Genomic DNA, 24153 nt, shown 5'->3' on the forward strand with positions numbered 1-24153 from the left:
CTAAAGGTAATCCTTTCTGTTTGCGGTTCTTACAAATCTTCTTAATTGCCATTCCACATCAGCGTCTTTATTCTCCACAGTACCCAATCTTAATTCAAATAATCTCATTTCAAAACGAGGTCCAACCTCTGCTAGTTCAACACCCTCTCTTGTCCTTACGTAAACGTGTTGTCTAACACTAATAAAGTCACCACGATTGGCAAACGTTATGACTCTTGGGGAATCTTCCTTTGGTTCCGGTGGGAAAAGATGCTTTAGAATGGTCTCCACACGATGTCCTAATGGCGTGGTAAAATTATCGAATATTAAATGGGGGTTAACTTCACTTTGGTTACCCCTATTGAGAATATCATGCCTTAGTACAACGTTATGCAATGTAAAGAATGCTGTTGGACCATGAGGTAAATGCGATATCGTTAACGATGTGGGCACACCTCTATGTTCATGCAAAAGCACCAAATCACTTGTGCCACTTTTATTACAAGCATCAACTAGATTATTAACGATAAAGTTACCTCTGTTAAGCCTCACACTAGTAGGGAAAAGTAGTTTAATTTCTTTGGCAAATTGAGATAATCGTGCACTTGGACTACGTGATGTCGTTACTACAACCCTTGGATCCGATATACCACTTGTGGCTGCATATTCATCGTCAATATCAACTGCATCTTTGCTCTCATCGTATCTGAAATCCTTTTGTAACTGTTCATCATCAGCTATGTCCTTCGGTAGTGGTTTACCCTGTGCTAATGCATTTTTGATAATCTGCCTCTTGTGTTGTAACTGAGATTCCTGTAGCTCTTGAGCCTTTTTGTAAAGGTACTCACGTCTTTCTCTTGCTTGTCTTCTCAACATATCGTTACTGTCGTAGCCTTAGTTTACTTTTACTTTACGTTACTTTGATGTACTTCAGTTAAGTTTCTCATCTCATCGCATTCATTAGTTTGTTAACATTAAAATTTTTTCATTTTTAAAGTCCTCGGAGAATTAAAGAAAAAAAAAAAAAATAGAAAAAATTTCAAAATATCATCATCATCATCATTAAAGTTTTCGCCTTGAAGCCCTTGACAGTCGTTCCTCTTCTGATATCTCCATCCGGGTCTTGAGGAAACCGTTTTTCTTGCCAGGGATATCCATGGATGTTCTTCTTTCCACCCTCTGTAGTCGTAATGCTAGCGGAGGCGACTGCGACGGGCTCTTATCCACGTCAGCATCGCCCATAGCAGCAGCTAGTCTTTGTTGATGAACGTTATTAGGCAGAAACATGTGTGTAGATAGGGCACGCGGCAGAATAGTCTGGGCAGCCGGAGGCGCATTAGACTCGTGTAAGTACCTTTCTCTTGTGGATTCCGATACAATACTGCTGAAACTGCTTCTAGAGGTCGAACCTTGGCGATACAATGCAGTCGGTACTGCCGTTGCTAAGCTTCCCTGTGGTGATGTCACCGACCCCACCGCCGTTACATTACTTGTAGAAGTAGCTGTGGCAGCTGCATGCGGCACGGGCGCAGGCTGAGGTGTATTAGTAGTGCTAGTAGTGGGTGAAACGGTACTTGATTTGCTTGCCCTGCCTTGTTCATTGAAAAATAGCCCACTTAACAAACTTTTCTTTAGCGGTTCTTGTTGACGAGGCTGTTTCTCCAGTAACCTATCCCATTGATTTCTATAATAAGAATCCTCCTCTTCTTCATCATCGTAGTTACCTTCCTCGTCGCTTGATCCGCTCTCTGATAATCCATCCCAATCTGATCCGTCATCTTCACTGCTATAGAAGGCCTGATCTCGTTTACCGAATAATGATACAGGAGCATTAGCGGGTTTTGTAGGTGCCACAGGCGTGGGAGCTGGAGCAGGAGCAGGAGCAGGAGCAGGAGCAGGAGGAGCGGGAGGCTTTGAAGACGGGACAGCTGCTGGTGCGGGTTTTGACGGTGCAGGTTGTGCAGGTTGTGCAGGTTGTGCAGGAGTTGCAGGAGCTGTCGGCGTACCGTTAGCTTTCCCAGGCGCCACTACGTAATAGAGATTTTTGACACCATCTCTTTTCTTACTCCTGTTAACGTTACCGTCCTTTAACAATGCTTTATTAACAATTCTCCAACTCAAATTATGCAATCTTTCACCTTGTTCCACGGATTTACTGCATTTCACCAGTGACGTATAGAGCTGTAAAGAATCAAAGAGATGCAGTCTTTCTTGGGTGAAAAGATTTGGTGTAACTTTAAGGAACCGATCCCCTTCATATCGCACGTCTGCTGGCGTGCCCTGCGGGTTCTCCATCTTAATCAATGGTTCCTATACCTATTCAACCATCACTTATTCTTAAAGACTACTATTTCCAGCTATTTTAATGCTTATACAGCTTTCCCTCTTTCTACTCCGTTGAACTTTTCGAATTCGAAAAGTTCCGAAACCTCGTGACCGCATGACCAAGATTAGCCGAAATACTCCGACCGGAAGAAGCTGCCCGGCGTTAACGGTTAGGAATGAATCGTTAGGAAATGGCATAAAAGAAGATATAAAACACTACTACTACTACTATTAGAAAAAGTTTGGAGTGACGATCCGTCAAGGACCGTCAGGAGTAGCCGAGGCTGGCACAGTCGTCAGTTGCTTACTCCTCTAAAAGCTGCTCTTGCAGGTTCGAGTCCTCAGGCAGCAGCTCCTTACGTCTCATGGCACGCACGCTGCCATCAGCACTTGACCAGAATTTACCGGTGTGCTTGTCACGCCAATTGTCAAAGATTTTCTTGGTCTCCTCGTAGTCGGTAACAGCACGATCGAAGGCACGCTTGGCGTTTTCATGCTCCTCATCCGTTTGTTGCTTTGCAGTTTGCCACCATGACGAACCGGTGTTATCAACGCGATTCTTGGCCTCTTGTACACGAGCCGCAGCTTCGTCCATAGCTTTTGCCGCGTCATCACGGGATCCGATCCGCCTGTGGAACCTGCGGCGTGCCTCTTCTAGCTCCTCTTGTGCAAACTGTGCCGCAGTCTCACCCCACCCTTCTAGGGACTTGAAGGCGTTCTTGGCAATGGACTCTTCGGATTCGGGGTTCTTGGCATATTGCATCCAACCCTTTTGCTTGATACGTTTTAATTCGTCGAGACGACGTTGGGCTTCGGATGGGCCAATTTCATTATTACGTAGTTGATCATGGATTTGTTCTTGCGAAAAGAAGTATGCATTTTCACCAAAGCCAGCTAGAGTACTCGTGGCCCATTCGTCCTTGGGATCCACCGACTCCTCTTCTTTTTTATGTTCTGGAGGTGATCTGGTCAACCATTTGAAAAATCCACCTTCTCTGCGGATCTTTTCGTCTTGAGCGTCTAACCCGTCAGACAACTCGTTGAAGTTATGTTTTGCGTAAGAGGCATATCGTTCAGAAGCCTCATCCATAGTTTGCTTCTTCTGGTCAAGAGCTCTCTTCAAAGCATCTACGTTTTGCTTCAAATAGGCGTCACCGCTGTCGAAGACACCTTTTTTGGTTTGAGACCACCTCTCTTGAGCAGAAGCTAAATCTTTCTTTGCTCTGTCAAACTCTCCAATGGCGATAGCCTTGGCACGTTCAGCATCATTAAAGGACCAATTGAAGATAGAATGGGAGACACCAGTCTCCCCCTTTTGGTGCTGTGACTGCACAGGACGTCCAAACAAAGCATCCTTAATGCTACCAATATCTTCAGACAGCCCGCTCTTCACACGGCCCCAACCTGTAGCAGCTTCATTCTTGACCTGTTCCTTTTGCTCCGTAGCTTCCTTCTGAAAACTTTCTGCAATCTCAGAGGCTCTATTTTTACTAACTTCCGCCTTATCAGCAACCCAGTTGATACTCTCAGGGCGGTCTTGGTATTGATGTTGTTGTCGTTGTTGCTGTTGTTGGTCTTGTTGTAGAGGAGCACCAAAAGAAACCGGAATGACACTTTGCCTCTGTCTTTCATCCTGGCGTTGATACTCGTAAATCATATAACCTGCAGCCGCAGCTGCAGCACTTCCAAACAGAATTCTACCACTCATAATCGCTAAGACTTCTGCGTTATTGAAGGGAAGAGAAACGTGCAAACATGCAAACATGCTCTGTTTTCATCTGCTGCTTTTTATATGTTTATCCCCCCTTGCCGCCACCCCTGACTCCCTTTGCTCAGATCCCTTGACCCAAGGACAGGGAGGAAGGCCAACCCGAAAAGGGACAGGCGGGGATTCGAACGGTTCAAAAGTCGGCAAGACACCGAAGGGCCGAAAAAGGGCCAAACATCACGTGGCGAGACTTAGCGCCGTTCAAACTGACAGCGGCTAAAATACGTCATTTGCGGAGATCACCCACCTAGTAGATACGTCATGTGGTATGTGTATAACTTCAAAACTCCCAATACGTGTCTAATTACGTCTAAGAACATCCAGCTACCTGAACATAAGTCTCGATGCACGAGCGAAAACAAATATCAATCGTTAAACCATTTCATTTATGTAATTTTATATAGATACAACTAGTCGCTATCGCTAGAATCGCCCATGTGACGTCTCTTTGTACTTGAACCTTCATTAGACCTCTTCCATCTACGTTTAACATAATCTCTCTCATTTGAAGATGCTGTCCTACTCGTTATCTCCTCCATAGAAGGAACAAAACTACTTAAGACGTGTTCATCAACTTCCGCACAATCACCCAATTTTTGATAAACCTTAGCATTTTGTGATTGTATTTGATTTTGAACATACTTATCTTGTAATAGGACTGATTGCAATCTACCGATAGTATCAGGCTCTAGACCAACAGGATACTCTAACTGAAACTGTATGTAAAGATTTCCTTTACCACCGTCGTGACCGTATTTAGGCATACCCATACCTTCAATACTTTTCAAACAATTAGGGCCTATCAGTTCACCTGGGACAATAGAAACTTTTAAAAGTTTACCGCTTGGATGACCATCGATATAGATGTCACCACCACATAGACTTGTGGACAAATCAATAGAACAACTACCCATTACTAAATCGCAACCATAGCGATTAACTCTATGAAATTTAGAGTCTTTGACCTGATCGATGGTAATCACTACATCACCCGGTATAACTTTTTCAACACCAAAACTGGTCTTTATCAATTCATCAGCTTCACCTGGCAATACAATCGTTTGACCATGGCACATACCTTTGCTAACTTCCACATCAAAGATTTTTCTTTCCTTGATATAACTTTCACCCCGACACTCGTGGCAAACATCGGCTTGCTTTGTATATGTACCTAGCCCATTACAATCTGGGCAGGTTTGAGTCCAGGTTTGGACCATAGGACCCGTCCTGCGTGTCTCTGTTTGCTGGCCCTGACCTCTGCATGTTTTACATGTACGTCTTCTCAAAGAACCTTGTCCCTGACAAGATTGGCACATACGTCTACGATTCAACCCCAATTTAGTAATTTTACCATCATACAGTTCCGCCAATGTGCATTTCAAATTATGTTTAATATCGGGACCTCTACTGGGCCTGCCACCACCGTAGGAGCTTCTACCCCCACCACTATGATGAGAGAAACTAGAACCAAATGGAAAACCACCGCCAAATGGGGAACCACCGCCAAACGCTGATCCAAATGGAGATCTGCCAAATGACGAATGTCCTGGGAAATTATCAAAAAACTGGGCAAAAAGATCTCCTGGCGACATGGAAGACCCAAAGAATGAAGATGATGTCGTAGGTGCACCTTGAGATTCTTCCTGCTCTTGCAGCGCATACTCATCGACTGTACCATATCGATCGTACATAACTCTCTTATCCTCATCAGCTAAAATCTCGTAGGCCTTACAAACTTCTTGAAATTTATTTTTCGCATCCTCAGAATGATGATTTTTATCTGGGTGATACTTAAGGGCCATCACCTTGTAGGCCCTTTTGATCTCCGATATCGTTGCATCCGGAGAGACCTTCAGCGTATCGTATAGTCTAGTGTCTCTAGCCATCTTCTCTACCGATTACTGGCAGTATATAGCGATGCATATGATTTCGTGATGATATTAGAATTCAAACCGGATACATATATAGTATCATTATGAGAAACTCATCTTTAAATCTCTTCCCTCCTTCTTTTGCCGAAGCGCCAAAGCTGCCTCTATTTTTTTCCACACTTTTCTAGAAAAAACATGTGGCCGGGTAAACAAAATCCCAAAATATAACAAGAATGGAGATATAGAGCAGCTTAGAGGAATAATCGCGACTGGTGGAGGTACGAGCCGTTTGAGCTGTATCGGATTGCATTTGAAGAGTGTATTCTGCTAACAAGATTTCTGAAGTGGTCACGTGGTCGCATACCACGTGACTATATGGGATTTGCCTTCAAGTATATCTATATGGTCCCTTCTAGGTACCATATGTACCGAGTCCAAGTCTTCAGAGCGGCAGAGTAGATTCCTTTGGGCCTATGAGAAGTTCCTATCTCCTCAGCTTTTTAGCATTGATTAAAGTAAGTTTTCCTTTAAGAGTCCGAAGAACTGAAAAACACAATCAAGATTGTCAATACGTCAGAGGAATAGCTTTCCATAACAACGTCAAGGATGAATTCATCTCAAGAATCGCTCTCCTCCAGCAATGCATTGATCCCTGTGTCTTATGAATTAGCAATTGATATTGATCCTTCGAGGACAAATTTCAAAGGTTCTTTACGAATTAGTACGAAATTTAATAGTAATAATAGTGACGACAATGATAGCAGATCCTTTAAGCTTCATTGTAAGGATATCATTATACTCTCTGCAAAAGCAGGAAAACATGGTGAAAATTTACAGAATCTCAAAGTTAGTTATGATAGACAAGGACAAACGGCTATTTTCCATGCTCAGGAACCTTTGAATGATTCTGATGAAATCGAATTGCAATATGTCGGTAGAATCAACTCTATAAAGACTCCTCGTGATGTGACGACGGGTGTTTTTCAAACTAACTTTATGGATCAAGAAACTGGTACTTCTGATAACTACGTAATTTCTACCCATTGTCAACCAACTTACGCAAGGACAATTTTACCATGTTTGGATGAACCGGACGTCAAAGCACATTTCCAATTGCAAGTTAAGACATGGCAAAGATTTAAAGTCATTTCTAATGTTGCAGCAATCTCGCATGAGAACCAAGAGGCAAACGACAAAAATGCTGATAATAATAATAATAATTGGCAAATTGTCAAGTTTGGTAGGACACCTGCAATGGCAACTTCGTTGTTTGGGTTCACTATTGGTGATTTCGAATTTATTTCGACTCAGATTAAATCTACCAGTGGTAGTAAAACAATTCCACTAAGAATCTTTTCACCATGGGAAATCACACAAGCTGCATTTGCATTGGATACCGTTCAGAAATATTTACCAATATTGGAGCAATTTTTTGGTCAAAGCTATCCTTTGGATAAGTTGGACTTTGTGCTGTTACCATTCTTAACTGATATGGCAATGGAAAATTTTGGTATGATTTCCATCCAAACAAGCCACCTCCTCATACCACCATCGATGCTGGCAGACGTATACACTAGACAACAACTGATGCAATTAATAGTACATGAACTGGTGCATCAATGGGTTGGTAATTACGTATCTTTTGATTCATGGTGTCACTTATGGTTTAACGAATCGTTTGCTACTTTTACCGCCTGTCATGTGTTAGAAGCTAATGGTGATTTACCAAACTATTGGAATTCAGACGCGTACCTGTGGCAACAAACTGAGAGCGCTATCTTACAAGATCTACGGGCATCTACTCCTAGCATCGCCCAAGCGTCTGAAACCGCTGCTAACGCTAGAGAAACGGTGAATCTTTTCGACCCTCATTCTTATGCAAAGGGAATATCAATTTTACGTTCAATTCAACTGGGAGTTGGCGAGTCGAATTTCCAATCTGCAATTAAAAACATCTTTAAAGGAGATAACTTGTTAAACCGTGCTGTGAAACCAATTGAAATTTTCCAACAGTTGAATTCCCATGATTGGGTTGATTTTTTCAATTCTTGGTATAGAACTCCAGGTGTCCCACTATTAACCGTCACGGTAACAGAGGATGGCAAAAAGACCAAACTAGTTCAGCAAAGAATGGTTGAGGACTCGAATGAAGATGACGATACCATCTACCCTATTTCTTTGTTCACCAAATTAACCAATGGTGAATTGGACAAGAAGCACATCATAATGCCGGAAAAATCTTTGACTTTAGATTATCCAATTGCACTTTGTAACCACGATTCCCAGGGGTACTATCTAGTGTCTTACGAATCTGCCCAATGTTATGATCAATTGGGGCAACAGCTGGCACTAGGAAATCTGTCAGAGATTGATTTGGTTAAAGTTTTTAATGATTTGTCCCACTTAATTGGAAATTTAAAATATCAATCGCATATTCACCTACAGGGCCTTTACCAGTTGTTATCGCAATTAGCAAGTGATAAAGTAGATTTGCAAAAATTCCCCCAATATTGGCATGGATTATCTCAAGGGTTAGATATCTTGCAAACTGTTCAACTGGCAATTAGAACCTATGGATCTAACAATTTGGGTAAATTTCACGATTCTATCGTTGCGCCATTGGTGAGAAAAATCTCTTGGCCTCAAGAGACATTCTCACAAAATTACAACTATTACGAAATCAAGACCATGTCACAAGTTATGTTTTTAGCTCAGGAGATGCCTGAAATGGTTACCATATGTCGCAAATATTTCAAACACGTTCTTCAGGGCCCAAATTACAGTATCCCCAGCGATCTTGTCGGTAGCATATTGGCGGTAGTTTCCCGTAATTCAACTACTTTAAAGCAATACAAGAGTTTATTCGAAATGGTTAAATCCAGCAAGGCTATTGTCAACCATGTCTTTGGATTAGAAGGTGACTCTGATAAACTTTCATTGGAGTTACAGAACTATGCTATCACAAATATGGGATTTTCCATCGATTCCAATCTAATCAATAAACTGCTAAATTTCGTGGCTACTAATATCGATTCAACGAGTATTGAATTAGCATTGTTCGGCCTTGCCTATAACGCTAGGTTCCATCCAACTGGTACTGCCAACAATAATGTCCAAATTCGTGATATCGTGGTTGATTGGTTCAAACGTCACTACGACCAATGGGCCCAGAGGGCATTAAAACCGGGGTTTGCATCTGCAGAACGTATGAAGAAATCTTTATCCAATATTTCGATTGTGGTGTTCCAGATGTTCGTGGATACTCCAGAGAGTATTGACACATTCGCCCTCATAAAGCAAAGCAAATTTGGTAAAGAATTGGGAGTTTACGAATTGTGGCAGATTGTTAAACGTAATGAAATGCCAAAGATGAAAATTTACCAGTCCATACTTGGATTTTAATCGGTGCCTGTATACATGTACATATTATTTTATTTTCCCTTCCTCAAACATCACAGAGCTTTCCTCCTAGCAGTTATGAATGAGGCAGATGGAGAACCTTCTGCGGCAGACGTTATTGGATCGTCGCGCAGAAGCTCTTTTGTCTCAACTGTCCTTGTCTGAGAAGATGTCAAACTACTACCACCTTGACGAAGCAATGAAATTCTCAATTGTGACCTTTGAGTAATCACCAAAAGCAAGTATTCCCTCCACATATTTTGTAAAACTGTGCGCTGCGGTGAATAAAATCTTCGCCGTATATTTCTAATGGACGCTGGTGTCGAGAGCGATCTATGTAAGCTTGAATTAGGTCTTGATGCACCTTTTGGAGTACTCTTATCTTGCGGCGGCGAATGGTGTATTGGCATTGATCTCTTAATGGACACAGTTCTGCCCAAAGAGCTGGTGTAATTACCTATAGGCGTCAGTGATGATATTACTACAGCAGGTGTCCTTTGACGCAATTGAGTTGGCCTGAAAGTTACCACTTTATCAGTACTAATCACATCCTGCGGTGCCAAAGATGATAAATCCACGTATTGTAACGCTGCATTCAGTTCAGCTTTGTTCTTTAGCCTTATACGATTATCACTACCACGTCTTATTGATCTATTATGGACATTACGTCTAAAGAACCCCCTATGAAATATAAATCGGTTCTGTTTCTGGTATCGATTGTACTCCTTCTTATTGGTAAAATCTGTTCTTCTAACTGAGGGCCTTCTACCTATTAGCTCACCCTCTGGCGATGATGGTGCTGATGCTTGCTTATAGTGATCCCATTTTGAGAATCTACCTAGTAGTCCTTTATCCACTTTTTTTCTTCTCCTAGTATTTGGAGCTTCAATCTTAATGCTATTTCTACTTGATAGCAGAGGTTCTTGAACACCTGCAGATGAGAGTTCACCCATCTTATGGCCTTGGCTTAAGCTTACAATTTCTACAACAGTGATCAAGAAGGTCGAGGTAGGATGAAATCAATTGAACTATACCGATTTCAAGCAACTGAACCTTGTCAAGAGTACTACTGATCTATTTTAGGTCCCCATAGAATTCGATTTCATTGCTTTCCAGGTTTTGCTTGCAACGTTCTTCTATACCCAGCCATCTTAATTTCGCATACCGAGAACTAAAAGGCATAAAAGATACATGTTGAACAAGACAACATAACAGTAGATCGCCCATTGAGTTCTGCAATCAGGTAGATTCTGCTATTTAAAATCCGTAGAATTGATTAAAACTACTCTCATCTTGATAGCTCCTTTCATTCTTGTGATATAAGCCATATTGCCAATACTGGCTCGAACGAGTCGAGGGAAAAGGCTGCCAAGAGATACAAATAAGAAGACGAAGAATGAGATTAGATCGAATCTAACTTGCTAATGGATAGGAATGCAAATACAACTAAACAGCATATTTGATATTAGCTGTCGCGTCGCGTCTTTCCTCTTCTTGTACAAAACTGCTATGGTCCAGTGAGGAAAGACGGAAACCATACGGTGGCAACCTGGTTGACCAACTCACACTTCTTTACTTGTACTTGAGAAGAAAGCATAAGGTAAAAGCTAAAAACTACAAGATAATATATCTTTACTACACTTAGGAGAGGTATCATAAGCAATATAAGTCGTTAATAATGGAAAAAATCAGAGAAAAGTTGAACAACTTGAAGTTGGAATCTGAATCTTGGCAAGAGAAATATGAGGAGTTAAAGGAACAATACAAGCAATTGGAACAAGATAATACCGAAAAGGAAAACCACATCAAATCCTTGACCACTAAGAACCAACACCTAGAAGAAGAGGTCGAAAAATTGGAAACTGACTTGACCGATTCTAAGCAATTGGCAGATGAATCCCACAACTTGCGCTCCAATAACGACAATTACACCAAGAAGAACCAACAATTGGAAGAAGAATTGGAAGAAAGTGATGCAAAATTGAAGGAAACCACAGAAAAATTGAGAGAAACCGACTTGAAGGCAGAACAGCTAGAACGTAAGGTTGTAGCCTTGGAAGAAGAAAGAGACGAATGGGAGAGAAAGCACGAAGAATTGACTAGCAAATACGAAGAGGCCAAGAAAGAATTGGATGAAATTGCCTCTTCTTTAGAAAATTTATAAGAGATTTGTTTCCTGATTCGAATTTGTCAAGGGATCAAGAAGAGGAGCAGGAAGAACGAGAAATCGTTGTTGGACAAGAAGAAAAAGAGGATGAACCACCTTCATATTTTCTAGATCTTTTAGAAGAGTGGTTCCTGTTGTTTCTGCTTTTGCTAGCGTTTATAAAATTGTTAACATGCTAAATAGTAATAATTATCAATATATGTATGTATGCTCATCTCGCGAGGAATCATCAATCATCTGCTATAGTTTGATATATATGAAATACGCATAACAAACAATAGGAACATACAAAAGAAACACACCTACCTCTGGATCCTCTATTCTATGAGGACGTACTCGTCAATTAAGACTCTCTCGTTGAGTCATTTAACTGCAAAGCAGCATTTGCTTATGGCAATGTCCAGAGATGTTTCGTTGTTACCACCAATAATTTACCTATTAACGTCATGCCAAAAGGCATGGGAGTTAACCCGTGGTGATATTGAAAATTTGAAACTGTATGGTCCAGGTCCACTAAAGCAGACTATCGCTGGTATTGTTCGTTACAGTGGCTACCGGGGCGATGGCACATTACTGGCATCGTTAACTACAGCAAGGGCATCAGAGTATTTGTTATGTTCTCTATGGTGTATTGTATCGTTATACCTATCGTATTCCATCTTAGATTCACTGATGGTTCGCTGGATTGTCAAATATTCTACGTTGGCAGCTATAGTAAGAATGTTTGCTATGTCATTGATTATTATAACGTTAGAACTGATGCTATTAGCAAGTCTATCACCGAACGGGGACTACTACTTACACACGTGGATTCTGATCAGTTGTGTATTAACGGGTGCATACATATGGCAGAGCTACATTACATCGAATTTGAATTATGGCGTTAGAATGGATGAAGAAAAGCCTCGAAGGAACTACTTGAAATTTTCCAAGAAACGTACGATTGACCTTTACAATATAACGGTCTTCTGCGTGGTTCCAGTTGGATTGGCAAGCTTTATAACCATGATTGGATTACTGCGAAATTTAGTCATTCAGAGGTTAGATGTCGAGCAATTGGGTAGGATGCTTCGACCCATGACAAATCAGGGTTCAGAAGAATGACTATCAGGTTAAACTGGAGGGAATCTCTATCAGAGCATTTGTGATTATTTTGTAAATTATAATGGTCATCTCATCGCATCGGTCTGTAATCATTAAATACGCATCATAGTAAGAAGCATTTACTGAAAAAGTCCGTCAAAGTTGAACCAACTTTGACTACAACAAAGGTTCAGCTTGCAATCAGAGGATTAAGAGGATGGTGGTTCACATTTTGGGTAAAGCCTTTAAGGGTAAAGAAGTGATAAGGATTGGATTATCATCTAAATTCTATGGTATTGGCGAAGGAACAGCGGAAAAAGTGTGTTCCAAGCTTGGATTCTATCCATGGATGAGAATGCATCAACTAAGTGAGTCTCAAATAATGAACATTGCATCAGAACTGTCGAATATGACCATTGAAGGTGATGCGAGAGCCGTGGTTAAGGAAAATATCGCTTTAAAGAAGAGAATTGGATCTTACCAGGGTATGAGACATACATTGAACCTACCGGTTAGAGGTCAACATACTAGAAACAACGCCAATACTGCAAGAAAATTAAACAAGATAGATAGGAGGGGTTAAAGAAGTAGATAATAATCATGCTTACTTGTAAATATATTTTATAAATCATAATCTTTGTGGAAAAAATTCCAATCTTTTAATTCCATAAGATGCCTCATTGTGGGTCTACCGTGTGGACAATTCCATGGCTTATCAAGTCCACTTAGATGGCGAACCACTTTACACATGGTCTTTTGGGTCAGTGGTTTACCAATCATGATACTACTTCTGCAGGCTCTCATTGCTAACATGGACCGAATTTTGGAACACTTTATACTATCACGATTAATGCCTTGATTTTCCTTTAGCAAATGAACCAGTTCGTAGAAATCATCGATTCCGAATATCGTGTTCTTAGAAACGGGTAAACTCGTTAATTGAACCTTAGTACCTTCTATTTCATCATCTTGGATGCAAAGTTTAAATCCGTTATTTTCAAATACTTTTAAATTATCCATTACCGCCAATTCATCAATTGCACTTAAATCGACATCTAATGGAGCGATCAATTTTTGAGATTTGAAAATTGTGGTCTTTTGTAAATTTTCAAAATTGAATTTCTCATCACTTGCATGTTGATCAACGATGAAAAGGTCATAATTGGAACCAATACGTCTTGTACAAATGATAAAACCTAAATTAAATTGACCAACAATCTGCATGTGGTCAAAATCAGATTTTTTTATGGTTAGTGTCAAATAATTTTCACCTTCTTGCACATTATCCAAATTTTCGTTCTTACAAAGGGCTGTTTCGTGTTGCCGCTGTACAATATTACGAACAGAATTAATTTGATGAAACTCTGTCGAATCAACAGGTAACGACAGCACTAGACATTCTATTTCCTTGGTCTCTTTAGAACTATTTTCATCGGTTAATGATCGATATGTATGGCCAGCAGACGTATCGCGATTTGGTAAGGGAACCCTGACGTTAATCTCGACAGGTTCCATACTAGCGTATGCCGAATCATCTTCATCTGAGCTCTGTCGGTTACCATGACAGCATGATTCCTTGCGTGGGGGTTCATCCGATAAAAATACTAATCTATCATCCTGTGTCAGTGTAGCTTGATGTTCCACTGCAGTATCATCAATTTCTACTACAACTGGGTCAGTCTGACTCCTGGGTGGAGACTCCTTGGCTTCCTCTTGTGAATGCAAATCTAACTCTTGTGAAGGGTTTATAAACTTTTCGAGTCCTTTATTATTGAGTGGGGATCGTTGTTCTGCATTCGTTCCTCCCTCTTCCTCTTCTTCCTTTTCTTCCTCCTCTGCCTCCTCTTCTTTCTCTTCTTCTTCTTCTTCTTCAGGGTGAAATTTGGCAAACTGATCTAGTAGAATATTGGTGGCATTTTTTGCTGGAGTTATAGGAGCACTCGACTTTCTTGAAACATTAGAAGATTTGTATTCATCACTTCTGGTTGTACGTTCTTTATAGCTGTTAGTTTTATTTGTATTTTTTTCAGCAACCGCTGGGGTGGTTTCGCTATCCGCCGTTAAACGGCTGGATCTATCTGGAGAAATTGACGTAGATCCCTCAGGTGAAAGTCCATTAAACGCCTTTAAGGGTTCTCTCCTAGCGAGTTTTGAAGCTCTCTCCGGTAGTTCTTCCGCCACTTCCTCCTCTCTTTGTCCTTCATCATCTTCTGTCTGCTCAGCGGTTCTTTTCTTTGGATTTATAACTTCCGGTTGAGAAAATGAAGCTTTCGGCAGCAAAAGATCTTGGTCATCAAAGTATTTTGTGAGAGTCTCTCTTAAAACATCTATCACATATTTTTCATTGTGCAGTAGAACGGTCCTTTTATCTGGTGTTACGTTAATGTCAATTAATTGAGGACTCAATTCAAAATTGAGGAAAAATGCTGGATATTGAACGTTGTTAAATGACTTGTAAACTTCGTTACAGCATTGAATAATTACTGGATAGTCCACAGGTCTCCTATTAATATAAACCAATTGACGATCTTTGGCGGTTCTGCCACATCCAAAAGAATTTCTTGAAATTAACCCCTGTACACGAATTTGATAATCTAGCGATTCAAAATCTGGGTCTTCCGCGTATTTCCTCAGCATTTGTCCCTTGAAAGGATTCAAATCTAATGTTAAATCAACTTCCGAAAGTCCTCTTATACTTGATGATCCAAATATGCTTAAAATCCTCTTAGAAATACCTTGATTTCTTGTGGTCGACAAAGCCAGCGTCTTTCTGCCATTGGAGGTAACATGCCAAACAGAAAATTTAATATCGTCTTGAATCACAGAATAACTCTGTAGCATAGTCAAACATTTAGCAAATTGTTTCTTACAATTTTTGGAGAATTCTTTCTTTCTTACTGGTAGATTGTTAAACAGTTCCGAGAGTTGAATTGTAGTACCTCTATTACGTGAAGTTGTGGATTTGTTTATCAATTTACCATCATAACTATATTCCAATTTATCAGCTCTTGGGGGTCTTGTGGTGGTAGTGACCACAACTTTTGCAACTGCACATAAAGATGCCAAGGCTTCCCCTCTAAATCCCAGAGTTGAAACTGCTGCCATATCCTGGAAAGTAGAGATTTTGGAAGTATGGTGCTTTAACGCTAGGAATTCGTGGTTTTCCTTTTCAATACCATCACCATCATCTGAACATTCAATAGATTCTATACCGTAGTTCTTGAGTACAACTTCAATGTGATGAGCATTAGCGTCAATACTGTTGTCTATTAATTCCTTCAAAGCCGTCGTCAAATCTATCACCACTTGACCTGATGTAATCCTATGAATGTCATACCCACCAATGGCATTAATCTTGGCCATACTTTTCAGACATATGTTTCAACTATATCTTGTAAGAGTTACTTTTGTAACCTTTCATCGCGTAGTTCATTTAAACCTTCTCATTAACATATCAACCTAAAGAATTCTATGAATATTTGGATTGAAAAATGGATTAAAATATATTTAAAATGCTTTATCAATTTGATTCTATACCAGCGTAATGTGTATCCAGCTGCCTCGTTTGATTTAACCACATATCAGGCTTTTAACTTGCCTCAATATATTCCCGTGAATAGACACCCTCAACTGCAGCAATACATCGAAGAGTTGATATTAGATTTATTGGGTAAACTTTTACACATATACGGTGTCAGTCTCTGTATTATTGCAAAGGATACAGGAATATGTATTGAGAGGTACGTACTAAGATTTGATGAATTTGAACATGTCGATGATGTGGGGATCCTTTCAGAAACAGAGGTATTTGATGAATTTAGATCAAGTTTGAACAGCCTTACGGCGCACTTAGAGAAGCAGCCACCGATTAGAGATGATACCGTTACTTTTGAAATCATTATAAACACTTTGGAGATGCAACTGGGCCATAAACCAAGAGAAATGGAGTCTATAAGAACCCAAGATGATCAATTGACATTTGATCGTGATGTAAATTGGACCAAGTGTGAGGAGGATGAAGGTTTACCCGATCCTGAGAAGAGTAAAGGAATTTACAGGCCAAAGATTAAGATGACATCGTTGGTTGGTTGTGATGTGGGGCCACTAGTGATACGACATCATTCTGAAAGGTTGATTGTCACGGATGATACTTTGGATAAAATTTATACAAGTACTCAGGAGAGTAGTTTACAATCTCTACCACTTTAGATACATCGGAAAGTTTTAGTCTAATTGCTTGTATGTACAGAATATTGATAATATTAAACTAATGTAGTGCAAATAAATAAAGACAAGTCCCAGAGGGAAAGAAAAAAAGATGCAGTAATATGGGTAATGGTATGAAGGGTGGGAGTTTGGACGAAAAGAAAAATGCTAGTCTAGCTTCATAAAGCTTTTTATGTTTTCATAACACAAGTAGCTAATGGAAACAGCGGGGCATACTTTTAATAAATTGGGTACCAGCCCTTTAAATAGACCAGGGACACCTTCAGATTTAATAGTTTTAACCAAGACATCTGAGAATCCACTATAAGTGGCAGGGTGCGCAAATGTTCCTTGAGCTTGTAATCTTGTTCTCAAAAGATTTACGGGATAAACCATAGTAGCACCGACGGTACCGCTAAATGCTCCCATCGGTAGAACGATTAAATTACTAATGGAAACTTGATCCTCTGGAATTTTGAGTTTTCTCGATTGATTGGCAGTATACCATCTTTTCATCATGGTAAAAGTACCCAAATCCAATGCTGCGTAGGGGAATATACCAGTAACACCAACTAAAACACCTCTGTAAAAATTTTGAAGTCCACCAACACGATACATATCTCTTGCGGTTTGGAAAAGCAATTTATTGCCTCTTAAATCGTTATTCAGTGGAGCGCACTGCACTCTAAATTTTAAAGTATCGATTGGATAAACTGAGAATTGAGCAATGACACCAGCCAGACCACCGGCAATATATGTTGAAAACTTGGATAATTGATCAGGTTCAGAGCCTTCGAGACGACTCATTAATTTCTTAGTCACTTCAAATGAACCAAATTTGATTGAACTTTCAGGGAAAACTTTTACAACATTAAGACCATTCCCTACGTAAAATGCTCTTAACCCACCTTGGCGATAAAGAGTAGTTATTGCTTTTATAATAGGTGATCTAATTTTTGCCAAATCTGCATTTGGATTATGAACTAATACATCTTTTTTAGAATGAAGGAAAGTTGATGAGAGATCAGTTCTTGCGATTAAAAAAACCTTTAGTCTATCAAGTGGTGCCGTACAAGTTCTTGAAATCACACCAGATATACCACCTGCGATGAAATAACCAAATCCATGAATAAAATCATTAATTAAAGTCATGTCACCTTCAGATGATAGATCCATATCACCTTCCAAAAAGCTAAAATAAGAATATGCAGCCTGTAATCTTGAACCTTCCTTACGAGGAACCAACATGAGAAAATCTCTCCATTGATCGTAGGTGATGTAAGGAATTGAATCCTGTTCTTTCTCCTCTTTCAAACTGGAATCGTTTCTATAGAAAGCCCATTGTAAAAAATGTGTTAGTCTGGATCTGCCTTGTCCCATAGGATCTGATCCTTTTTCATCTTGTGGAAACAATTGTGATAGATATTTAGAAACTTCCGATGGTTTAATTCTACCATCGTGGTCTGAATCAATTCTTTGAAAACCTCTTTGAATTTGTGACTCAGCTAAACAGGCATACTTTTTAAAATCCTCTAACGTCACTCTATTATCATGATCGGTATCCATAGCACCAAATAAGACTGCCATTGCATCATCACTTTTACGCAAAGGATGTTTATCCTCTTCAAAAGCCTTCTTCAACCCTTCAAAATCTAAGTACCCTCTATCTTCACAGTCTAGTCGACGAAATAGTTTCTCATAACGTTTATTTCGATGTTCATCACTTTCAATTTCACCACCACTTCTAGAAACCATTTAGACTATTTTGAAAGCTGGCTTGTTCGAAACGCAGGTTTAAATGTCTTTCCTCTTCTCTATCTTGTACCTCTTACTGTTTGAATGCTTGGCAGACTAATTTTGGCATTCCTCAAAACACAAGAGTGCTTCTTTCTAATTCAAGTTGTCCAGTTCTTGGTTATAGTTCTTCAATTTTTTTTTTTTTTCTCTTTCCCTTTTAAAAGGTCGTCGAGCAATTACAAAAAAAAATCAGCAAAAACTACAATCAATTCGTTAATAGCAGGGTAGGATGGATTTTCCAGAGGTTCTTGTTATGTTATTTTAATTCTATACATTTTGTTTCATGGAATCCCAACAGCTTTGAAAATTTTTGAGTACCTGAAGCTCGAGGTATAGCGATTCTTGTAAAAGTATCTTGAAATTCAGTCCAGAAGATGAAGTCAATGTCACAAAGATGTCATTTTAATACTGGAGTGGTCTAAACCTGCAAGGATTATTTTATTCAAGGTTTGATTAGTCTCTTACTTGACTCTTAATTGGCAACGCAAATTTCAACTTGTGTATATATGTATCTACGTCTATACAAAACGTTGCGATTAACACCTACTAGTCATTGCTATAATACAGGAGTGAAGGTAAAGAATCGGGATTACAACTAATCGGTATGAGTTTGAAGGTATTGAATCTTGCTCCTCGTACCGTTTCTACGAGAGCATTGCTCAGTTTGAGATCTTCACGTCCATTTACTACTAAGAATGGGGTTTTAAATAACAGTAATAAGAAAGATGGCAATTTAGTGGATCCAACTTCAGAAGAGGATTTAGCATCAAGACCAGATGCTAATGCAACAACCAGCACAGACTATTATGAATACAAGCGTGTTGTGAGAGATTCTACTAACAAGGGGTTTGCTGCTACATGGTTAAATGCATTGGCAGAAAGACAAAGACAGCTGGCACAGGGTAAGGTTATTGATTCTTATTCGTATAGTCATGTTAATTCTACTGATGTTATTGATAAGACAAGAAAGGACTCGTTTGCCTTTGTTGCGTTACCATTCAGAGATGATCCTGTAGTGGCAGATTTCTATGTTAATGCAGCTGGTAGATTGAGAATGGGTCAATTGTTTCAAGATTTAGATTCATTGGCTGGTAAAATTGCTTATCAACATACTGCACCAGTCGAGCCGATGATTGTTACCGCTAGTGTTGATCGTATCTACCTTTTACAAAATGTGGACTATATCGCTGATGTCAACGTTATTCTATCAGGATCAGTGATCTATACAGGTAGATCATCGATGGAAATTGCTATCAGTGCCAGAGCGTTGAGAAAAGATATGCCTAAGGTAATTTCTGAAGAAACTTTATCCGACAATGATATCTTTATGACTGCATCATTCACGTTTGTTGCTAGAAATCCAGAGACCCATAAATCGATGGCAATTAATAGGTTGTTACCATTGAATGAAAGAGAGTGGATGGATTTCAAACGTGCAGAATCTCGTATGGCAGCTAAAAAATTGAAGGCAAATAGTATGGATTTAGAAAAGAATCCACCAACTAAAGTTGAATCTGGTATTATTCATCAACTGTGGTCTGCATCGAAGGAATTGGCTCAAGTTCAGGCAAAGCCATCAAATGTGCTCTTTATGAAAGATACAACTAAAAAATCTACCATGTTCATGCAACCTCAGTACAGAAACAGACATTCTTACATGATCTTTGGTGGTTATCTTATGAGACAAACTTTTGAATTGGCTTACTGTGCTGCAGCTTCATTCTCGCATGCATTCCCCAGATTTATCTCTTTGGACTCTTTGACCTTCCAAACTCCTGTACCTGTTGGTTCCATCTTACACATGGACGCTACTGTGGTCTACACCGAACATTTGCACATCTCAAAGAGTAAACCCAAGGTGGCTTCCGTTACCGATAGTGCTATCGATGGCAACACAGTTTTCCATTTCCAACCAACTCCAGTTAACAGGTTGTCTATGCATGCTGGTGATTTCTTGTCTAAACCGGGTACTTTGGTTCAAGTTAAAGTCGATACTTCAGTACAAGAATTGGCATCTGAAGTTTCTAATAAATCTGGATCATTCATCTATTCGTTCTATGCGCCAAGAGACATTGACGAAGAGCATGTTGGCCAACCAGGTTATGCTACCGTGATCCCTGAATCCTACTCAGAAATGATTGAATATATTCAGGGTAGAAGACGTGCCGCTGAGACTGCCAACTACGCGGAGAGCATCAAGCAAAGTGCAAAGTTGTGATTGATTGTTTTTTTTTTGTCCTTCAATATTCTTTCAACTTCAGTTAGATGCCCTATTACATAGTTATTAAATTTAAATTATTCACCTTCTAAACATCACAATATTACACATATCTGCATACACACATTTCAAGGGAATATTCTGTTTTGTCGTATATTTTTGTTGTTTTTTGCTTTGTTTTTAGTTTTTTTTCGGTTTTTATTTTTTTTTGTTTAGAAATATTATCAGCGGTTACCTTTAACTTCTACAATCTATTCATCCCTCTTTGTCCTTGTTTTCTCGATCCGTTCCTAGCTTCTATCATCGAATTATTAGAGAATTTAGTCTTCATTCATCATATTTGTTCAGGTACGTGTCCTTCTACTTCATCAGCCTGGCCAACGTCAACGTTGGATTCATGTTGTGTTTGGACTAGTCGTTTCTTACTCGGCGTTCTTTTTGCTTTCGATTTAGATACCCAGTTAAATTTCCCATTTTCCTGCATGGGAATTAGTTCGTCAGAAGATGAAGAACTTGACATTGTCATCGCCATGTTAGTCCTAGAATTTGAATCATGACTTTGTTCATCCAATATCGGGAGCATATTATTTTCAGATGCAAATTTGGCTCTTGAGTTTGTTTTCTTGGGTGATTCTTTATTACCCCCAAATACCGAATCTCTTTGACCCAGGGTTGATTTTCTGGGGTCCCTAGGTATTGGTTGATCCTCTTTTATTACCGTATTGAATAGATCAAGCGTTGAAACCGTACTATTCGTCCGTGCACTATCTCTAAGGGATCTCTCCGTTTTAGAATTTTCACTATATCTCCATGATTTTTGTAATGCAGGTTCACTATCACGGTACACTGATGATGATCTATCGTTTGGATTAAAGAAATTGGATTCATTAGAATGTGAAACTGGTAGTGGAGTCGGTAATAACATCTCACTACTTGGTGATGTAAGTTCACGTTGGACGATTCTACTAGCGTCGGAAGTATTTTGTTTCTCGTCCAAAGTAGAAACTTCAGAACCTGACAAGGAGTTGCGGTCTAAATTTGATGCCGCTAGAGCTCCGAATTGTTCAGGATTCGTACCTGAACCATTATCACTAAACGGATTTTCGGAGAGACTTTGATTAGGCCTATTTGCTGGATTATCGATATCAGGACCACTAATATCGGGAGATTTTTCAGCATCTTTGCCCATGTCATTATGTCTACGTCTCCACCATAAAAAGAAGAACAGTGCTGCGGCTGCAAGCACGACAACGGGGACTGTTACACCGGCAGCGATGGCCGCTGTGTTTTTCCCTGAATGATTTTTCTTTGCAGGCATCAGGGCAGCAGTTCCCGATGATGATGACGATGATGTCGCTGTTGCAGTAGCCGAACGTGAACCTGAACTCTTGGAATGGCGAGTAGATGAATGTGATCTAGATGATGTAGTAGAGTTATGATGACGATTCCTGTCATCCATTCCAACTAGCTTGAAACTCAACTGTTGTTGTTGGGAATTTTCTTTAGCGACCAATGCTACTGACAAAGAGTTGAAATCATCTGGAACTTCACCCAGTAATGTCAAATTTGAAGATTGGAAATTGATCCAATCATGACCTTGTGAAGAATTAGGGAAATTAACAGAAACCTCAGTCTCATTGATATTGGTAAATTGCGATGGTAAGAAATTATATTGAAACCATTCACCTCTTGTAGCGTTAATATTTGGTAGAGAATTGGTGGCAAATAATTCATTTGTAGATGCAACCTGGAAATTCCAATAGATAGCATCACCATAAGTATCATGAACCGCCACGGAAAAATTGACTTTAGATGGTGAACTACCGTCCAGGGGCATTTTACCACTTAAAGTACCATTGCTTAGTGAAACCCAATTTGGTGCATTGAGAGTCTCTATGCTACCCAAGTCATCATTGGAAATAGTTTCATTATCCAGAAACACGTAATCCAAAGGAAGTTGATAATCAAAGTTTCCTGACTTAGTCATATTGACCATTAAAGTGTTTTGAATAGATGTGGTTAACTCATGCGCACCAACCACTATGGAGAATGGGATAGATGCTGACGAGTAACCATTAACATCTGTTGCACCAAGCGCAAACTGATAAGTAACTTGAGGTGCAATCTGTGAATGAGCAATCGGTGTTACTCCACTAAATTTTAAGTTATTTGCATCAAATACCATCCAACTTGGTAATGGTACGTTGTTAGGCTCTGAAATACCATAATACTCTGTAATATAATCTTGATTGGTGAAAGAATCCCTATCGAAAGTGATATTAAATTCTTGATTAGGTTTTAAAATTAAACCACCTTGACCATTGGTGGATCCATAATTCTTTAATAACGCCAATAGATTGAAATTACTTGCTACATCAATACTAGTCTTACCTGTAACCACCAGATTATAAGTTTTATTCAATTTTTCGTTATCACTGGGATCAGTTCCTTGTAAAGTGACGGGCACGTTAGTAGTCAATCCATTTTTCAAATCATCCTTTTGTGGAGTACCTGTGAATGTTCGAGCTCCAGAATCAAATGATAGCCAACTTGGTAAATCGAAGGCTTCATAGTTTATCTGAACGCCTGTCGTAGTTGACTGGAACGTATCGTTAGATATTTGTAGTTCAAACGGTTTATCAACCCTCGCAACAGGTGGCCATTGCGCGTCAAGTGGGAACCCTTCAATGGGCTGGCATCGTACGCCTACCAGAGGCCCAAAGCTCAAAACCACGAGCAGTACCAGTATCTGGAGATCCCGCATGTATGTGTTCTTAATCCTGCTAATAGATTATCAACTGAGATTGGTTAGATGGGCGATTAGGTTAATTCTAATGGACTGTAATACTGGTGTGTATGAAGAAGAAAGGAACAACTTTAGCTTACAATGCAGATGAATGGTAAAAGAGAAAGAAAACGAACTGGGAACCTCCTACTCCATCATACATAGAAGCATCACAATTTTGAGCTTTCGATTCACTCCCACAGCATATGCATTCGATGGGATATAGTAAGAATTTTGGCATCGTGGATTTTTCTACACTAGAGACACTTGGAGAATTTCACTAAAACCGGCAACATAATCTTCAAATAGATCCATCGCTATTGTAAATTGCCCCAAACGTCTATTATTTTGGCATCTTTTCTCTTTTTCCTGCAGGATCGTACCACGAAATCGCGAAACCCGATTGATACGGATTCGCGTCGCGATGGTCTTGGCATGTGATCATAGGTTTCAGGTTAACCTGAGCCCACGAATTCTCAAATAGTGAGTTCAACAGTCGTCTTCAACTAACTCGATTGGGGGAACAGCTTGCTCAATTCGTGTACCGGCTCCTCA

General features: G+C 39.7%; 14 protein-coding genes across 14 annotated transcripts; 6 read left to right on the forward strand and 8 right to left on the reverse strand.

Moving 5' to 3' along the window:
- Nucleotides 1-855, reverse strand: IMP4 (snoRNA-binding rRNA-processing protein IMP4; the record flags this gene model as incomplete). The annotated part of the gene is made up of 1 exon (XM_002496244.1): nucleotides 1-855. One exon carries the CDS (start codon nucleotides 853-855, stop codon nucleotides 1-3), a length of 855 nt encoding a protein of 284 aa, XP_002496289.1.
- Nucleotides 856-1041: 186 nt separating this feature from the next.
- On the reverse strand, nucleotides 1042-2274 carry MKS1 (Mks1p; the record flags this gene model as incomplete). The annotated part of the gene is made up of 1 exon (XM_002496245.1): nucleotides 1042-2274. One exon carries the CDS (start codon nucleotides 2272-2274, stop codon nucleotides 1042-1044), a length of 1233 nt encoding a protein of 410 aa, XP_002496290.1.
- A 334-nt stretch (nucleotides 2275-2608) lies between these two features.
- Nucleotides 2609-4069, reverse strand: OM45 (Om45p; the record flags this gene model as incomplete). Its single annotated transcript, XM_002496246.1, has 1 exon — nucleotides 2609-4069. One exon carries the CDS (start codon nucleotides 4067-4069, stop codon nucleotides 2609-2611), a length of 1461 nt encoding a protein of 486 aa, XP_002496291.1.
- Nucleotides 4070-4482: 413 nt separating this feature from the next.
- Nucleotides 4483-5958, reverse strand: APJ1 (Apj1p; the record flags this gene model as incomplete). Its single annotated transcript, XM_002496247.1, has 1 exon — nucleotides 4483-5958. One exon carries the CDS (start codon nucleotides 5956-5958, stop codon nucleotides 4483-4485), a length of 1476 nt encoding a protein of 491 aa, XP_002496292.1.
- A 591-nt stretch (nucleotides 5959-6549) lies between these two features.
- Nucleotides 6550-9345, forward strand: TMA108 (Tma108p; the record flags this gene model as incomplete). Its single annotated transcript, XM_002496248.1, has 1 exon — nucleotides 6550-9345. One exon carries the CDS (start codon nucleotides 6550-6552, stop codon nucleotides 9343-9345), a length of 2796 nt encoding a protein of 931 aa, XP_002496293.1.
- Nucleotides 9346-9395: 50 nt separating this feature from the next.
- NIS1 (Nis1p) lies at nucleotides 9396-10295 on the reverse strand (the record flags this gene model as incomplete). The annotated part of the gene is made up of 1 exon (XM_002496249.1): nucleotides 9396-10295. One exon carries the CDS (start codon nucleotides 10293-10295, stop codon nucleotides 9396-9398), a length of 900 nt encoding a protein of 299 aa, XP_002496294.1.
- A 725-nt stretch (nucleotides 10296-11020) lies between these two features.
- Nucleotides 11021-11506, forward strand: TPM1 (tropomyosin TPM1; the record flags this gene model as incomplete). Its single annotated transcript, XM_002496250.1, has 1 exon — nucleotides 11021-11506. One exon carries the CDS (start codon nucleotides 11021-11023, stop codon nucleotides 11504-11506), a length of 486 nt encoding a protein of 161 aa, XP_002496295.1.
- Nucleotides 11507-11833: 327 nt separating this feature from the next.
- On the forward strand, nucleotides 11834-12613 carry EOS1 (Eos1p; the record flags this gene model as incomplete). The annotated part of the gene is made up of 1 exon (XM_002496251.1): nucleotides 11834-12613. The coding sequence occupies one exon, from the start codon at nucleotides 11834-11836 to the stop codon at nucleotides 12611-12613; it is 780 nt and encodes a 259-aa protein (XP_002496296.1).
- Nucleotides 12614-12809: 196 nt separating this feature from the next.
- On the forward strand, nucleotides 12810-13175 carry SWS2 (mitochondrial 37S ribosomal protein uS13m; the record flags this gene model as incomplete). The annotated part of the gene is made up of 1 exon (XM_002496252.1): nucleotides 12810-13175. The coding sequence occupies one exon, from the start codon at nucleotides 12810-12812 to the stop codon at nucleotides 13173-13175; it is 366 nt and encodes a 121-aa protein (XP_002496297.1).
- A 38-nt stretch (nucleotides 13176-13213) lies between these two features.
- On the reverse strand, nucleotides 13214-15955 carry PMS1 (ATP-binding mismatch repair protein; the record flags this gene model as incomplete). Its single annotated transcript, XM_002496253.1, has 1 exon — nucleotides 13214-15955. One exon carries the CDS (start codon nucleotides 15953-15955, stop codon nucleotides 13214-13216), a length of 2742 nt encoding a protein of 913 aa, XP_002496298.1.
- Nucleotides 15956-16063: 108 nt separating this feature from the next.
- On the forward strand, nucleotides 16064-16801 carry REV7 (Rev7p; the record flags this gene model as incomplete). Its single annotated transcript, XM_002496254.1, has 1 exon — nucleotides 16064-16801. One exon carries the CDS (start codon nucleotides 16064-16066, stop codon nucleotides 16799-16801), a length of 738 nt encoding a protein of 245 aa, XP_002496299.1.
- A 165-nt stretch (nucleotides 16802-16966) lies between these two features.
- On the reverse strand, nucleotides 16967-18553 carry SAL1 (Ca(2+)-binding ATP:ADP antiporter SAL1; the record flags this gene model as incomplete). The annotated part of the gene is made up of 1 exon (XM_002496255.1): nucleotides 16967-18553. The coding sequence occupies one exon, from the start codon at nucleotides 18551-18553 to the stop codon at nucleotides 16967-16969; it is 1587 nt and encodes a 528-aa protein (XP_002496300.1).
- A 646-nt stretch (nucleotides 18554-19199) lies between these two features.
- ZYRO0C15246g (uncharacterized protein) lies at nucleotides 19200-20813 on the forward strand (the record flags this gene model as incomplete). Its single annotated transcript, XM_002496256.1, has 1 exon — nucleotides 19200-20813. The coding sequence occupies one exon, from the start codon at nucleotides 19200-19202 to the stop codon at nucleotides 20811-20813; it is 1614 nt and encodes a 537-aa protein (XP_002496301.1).
- Nucleotides 20814-21147: 334 nt separating this feature from the next.
- On the reverse strand, nucleotides 21148-23577 carry AXL2 (Axl2p; the record flags this gene model as incomplete). Its single annotated transcript, XM_002496257.1, has 1 exon — nucleotides 21148-23577. The coding sequence occupies one exon, from the start codon at nucleotides 23575-23577 to the stop codon at nucleotides 21148-21150; it is 2430 nt and encodes an 809-aa protein (XP_002496302.1).
- Between the last annotated feature and the right edge of the window lie 576 nt (nucleotides 23578-24153).

The sequence above is a fragment of the Zygosaccharomyces rouxii genome (genome assembly GCF_000026365.1).
Source record: "Zygosaccharomyces rouxii strain CBS732 chromosome C complete sequence".
NCBI lineage: Eukaryota > Fungi > Ascomycota > Saccharomycetes > Saccharomycetales > Saccharomycetaceae > Zygosaccharomyces > Zygosaccharomyces rouxii.